The 3,714-nt window shown below is 56.1% G+C and overlaps 1 protein-coding gene across 1 annotated transcript; it reads right to left on the reverse strand.

Annotated features, from left to right (window-relative positions):
• Positions 1 to 4: 4 nt before the first annotated feature.
• On the reverse strand, positions 5 to 628 carry GJB5 (gap junction protein, beta 5, 31.1kDa; the record flags this gene model as incomplete). Its single annotated transcript, XM_009081511.1, has 1 exon — positions 5 to 628. A coding segment is annotated over exon 1 (624 nt), but the record flags the coding sequence as incomplete, so codon positions are not given.
• Positions 629 to 3,714: the final 3,086 nt, after the last annotated feature.

Here is a 3,714-nt window from a genome sequence, read left to right on the forward strand (position 1 = left end):
TGACCAAGTAGGAAGCCTCGATGAGGCTCAGCATGATACAGATGCAGGTGGTGACCACCATGAAGAGGGTGAAGATGTTCTTCTCGGTGGGCCGGGAGATGAAGCAATCCACCACATTGGGGCAGGGGAGCAGCTCACACTTCACCACCCGGGGCAGGGTGTAGTTCCTGTAGAAGCGGTAGAAGATGTAGAGGAAGACCATGTCCACACCAGCCTTGAAGATGAGGCTGAGCAGGTACGTCCACCACAGTCCCCCTCGCTTCTTGCCCGGGTTGGTGTAGATGTGGCGGTAGCTGTCCCCGCTGGCTTCACGCAGCTTCTGCTCCTTGGCCTCCCGGTAGGCCACGTGCATGATGACCAGGAGGGATGGACAGGTCACCAGAATGAGCTGCAGGGCCCAGAGGCGAATGTGGGAGACAGGGAAGAAGTGGTCAAAGCAAACATTAATGCAGCCTGGCTGTTCCGTGTTGCAGTCAAAGTCCTTGTGGTCGTCGCTCCAGACCCGCTCAGCCGCCACCACGTAGACCAACAGGCGGAAGATGAAGATGAGGGAGAGCCAGATGCGGCCGAAGGCTGTGGAGTACTCGTTGACCCCTTTGAGGAGGTCCCTGAATGCTGACCAGTTCATGGCTCCCTGGTGCTGTTAGCTGGCCTGGAAGAGAGAAGACACTGTGACACTAAAGAAGCAATGAGAGGTCCCACCAGAGCCACCCAAAGCACCGAGCCATGCTCTGTGGACCATCCCTGGCCTATGCTCACACACAGGGACACACACTGACACGTGCCCCAGCACAGACCTGGTTGGGGTGATGTGTCTCTGCTGAGCACTGTCCCCCACTTTGGGGACACAGAGGCTTGGCAAAGCTTGGGGGCTCTGCTGCAGCTGCGGCATCCTCCAGCTACCACCAGCTCCAGCCCACAGCTCAGCCCTCCACACCACACTGCTCACCTCAACTCCTGCCACATGCCCAGGTATTTGTTGTCAAATTCCCCTTATGTTGCCAGGCCTGGCCCAGCAGAGGACAAATAGGAGCAGTCGGGGCGTGACTCAGCTGGCTGCACCACCGTGTCCTCTCCCATCGCTGGAATCTGCCGCAGCCTCTGCTCTCCCACCCATCACGGGGAGAGCTCTGTGCCCATCACGCTGTGCCCACGCATGGGGGAGGCCTCGGTGGAGCAGAGACAGTGGTGGGCTCAGGGCCTGCACAGCCCTGCAATGCTGAGGAGCTGGCCACAACGACCAATTTTCACCATGATTTGCCCCCAGTTTGCACCGTGCCGGATAAACACACCCCGTGTGATGCGGAGCTGCAGCCGAGTGAGATTCCCAGGGCTGTGTTTGGCAGTGACTCTCCTTAGATATTTCACCTCTCAGTAAAATAACAAGATTTCACCCCACTGAGGAGCTCCCAGGGGTGAACACATCCCCTTGCTCTGTGCAGCCTGTCCAGGCCAACGCTCCCAGGGCTGGGTGACCACAGAGGGTCCATGTGCTCATTCCTCCCGTGGGAACCAGTGGCTCCAGTCTCACTGGGTCGATCCAGAAGGGACACACACAAATCCCCAGATTCCTCCTTCCCCGTGCACACTCCCAGGATGCTCCCATCACCCTGGGGTCGGGTCGGGCTCTGCACCCTGGGGCAGACACATCTTCCCCAGCTCCAGTCCCCCTCTGCAGGGCTGGGGATGCAGAGGTGTCCCCACACCACGTACCTGCAGGTTTCCCTCGGTCGAGGCCGGTGCTGCTGCAGGTTGGTGCTCGCCCTGGGCTGGGAGCATCGCCCTGTGCAAGAGGCTCCACACATGAGTCATTTCTGTGCTCCTGAACGAGGAGGAGATTCCCAGGGGGAAGGGATGAGCCTCCAGACAGTTGCCCACGTGTCCTGTAGCTTTCCCCAGGCCAAGGGCTGAACCTGCTGAGTGAAGAGAGGGCTGTGCTGGCTGCTCTGTCACGGGGAAGGGTGGTGGGAGCTCAGAGTGGCTGCTCTCAGCTGCTGCAGAGATTTTGGGGTGCTCAGCACACCTGGGGTCCCTCCAGCCCTTCCCTGCACCCGTCTCCCCTTGCTCCAACTAGGCTGAAGCCCTGGGAGCCCCTGCCCATGGCACTGGGAGCTGCTCAGCCAAACACCTCCCTTTCTAATCCTTTTTTTTTGCTTTCCACCGTGGCAATAATTTAGCAGAGCCTTTATCCTTCCCCACCCTCTGATGAGTGGGAGAATGAATTCACTGGGAATTAAGTAACTGCTTACCTGTGCTCCCCTCACCTGCAAGCTGGCACAAGTCTCTTCCCTATCACCCCTCCCTGATGCCAGAACCTGGAGCCTTTCCAGGATGAGCCCTTAAACTCAGAGAACTCCCTCTTTGAGCTCTGACCCCCATCTCACAGCTCAGGGATACTGGGATGGAGGTCCCAGGAGCAGGTGTGGTTCCAAGGAGAAGGTTTGGGGTGCTGGAGCTCAGGTATGGCTGGAGTCATTTGAGTAGCAAACACAACGTTTCATTTGCAATTCTGCTGGGGTTTAAAAAAAAAAACAAAACCACAACGTAGAGAAACAAATCTAAACAGCTGTAAAGTAAATTACCAGTGTTTGCGGATGGCTCCAGGGAAGAGTTCTGCAGTTTGAAATCAAACAAGCCCACTTTTATTTTTTTTGACATGCCTGGGTAGTGGCTGTGCTGGGAAGGGAGTTCCCAGGGGCTGTGTACCCCCTTGGGCAGGTAGGGAGGGCACAGAGCAGCACCATCCACCAGCACCCAGTGGTGGGGGAAGATTTGCCCAGGGTGCCCCTAATTTTGTGGGTGTCTGAAGCAGCTCCTGTGGCTTTTGGCTTAAAACCAATCCTCTCTTCTGCAGAGCTGCCAGATGCAATGGGCAGTTTTTGCTGGTGTTGGGCTGGAGGCAGAGCACCCTCCACCCCTCCACAGGTGAGTCCCGGGCACTGAGGACACAGAGGTGTATTAATGGCAGCACTTTATCTTCCAGGAACAAGCCCCATTAGTACATTTTCACTACAACATGAAATATTAATAACACTTTGCATTTATATAGCGTCATTCATCCCACAGTCACCAGCCAAGCCACTGACATGAATCAAACATCACGGCTGGCTCTGGAGGAGGCAGGGGAATGGGATGAGACCCATCTTCCTGCTGCACACACTGAGGCACAGGGTGTTTTTCCAGGTCACTGATGCAACTGAGGAAGTTTTGGGGGACAAAGCTGCTCCTGAGCGGCACTGGCTGAGCTCCCACCCCCTCCAGCTGCTGCAACTGGTACCTGCTGCTCCTGATCCTGTGCTGACAGTGCAGGGAGAGGAGTTAGGAAACCTGTCAACACAAGGAGAACCAGGCCCTGACACAACCCGAGGGCTGTGGCAGCATGAAAGAGTGAGCACAAACCAGTGGGGAAAGAAAGGACTGTTTTCCTCTTATTAAAGCACCTTGTATTTAAACCCTCCTCCAGCTCCGAAGCACACGATGATTGCGAAGGATTTTCCACAGCAGCTCAGCAGGATTCGCTCCTGCTGTCGGTGATGCTGGTTATCAGGGTGGAATCCCATTATTGATGCTGGATAACGACAGACAAACAGGTCCTGGGCGAAGTTCCGAGCAGTGCTGGGAAGGGCAGCTCAGCCTCCCACTGCTCCCTGTCCCCAGCACCATTGTTATTCCAAGAAGGCACCTTGTTTGCAGATAATTAAAAAAACCCCAAAC

Source organism: Acanthisitta chloris, unplaced genomic scaffold, assembly GCF_000695815.1.
Source record: "Acanthisitta chloris isolate BGI_N310 unplaced genomic scaffold, ASM69581v1 scaffold2239, whole genome shotgun sequence".
NCBI lineage: Eukaryota > Metazoa > Chordata > Aves > Passeriformes > Acanthisittidae > Acanthisitta > Acanthisitta chloris.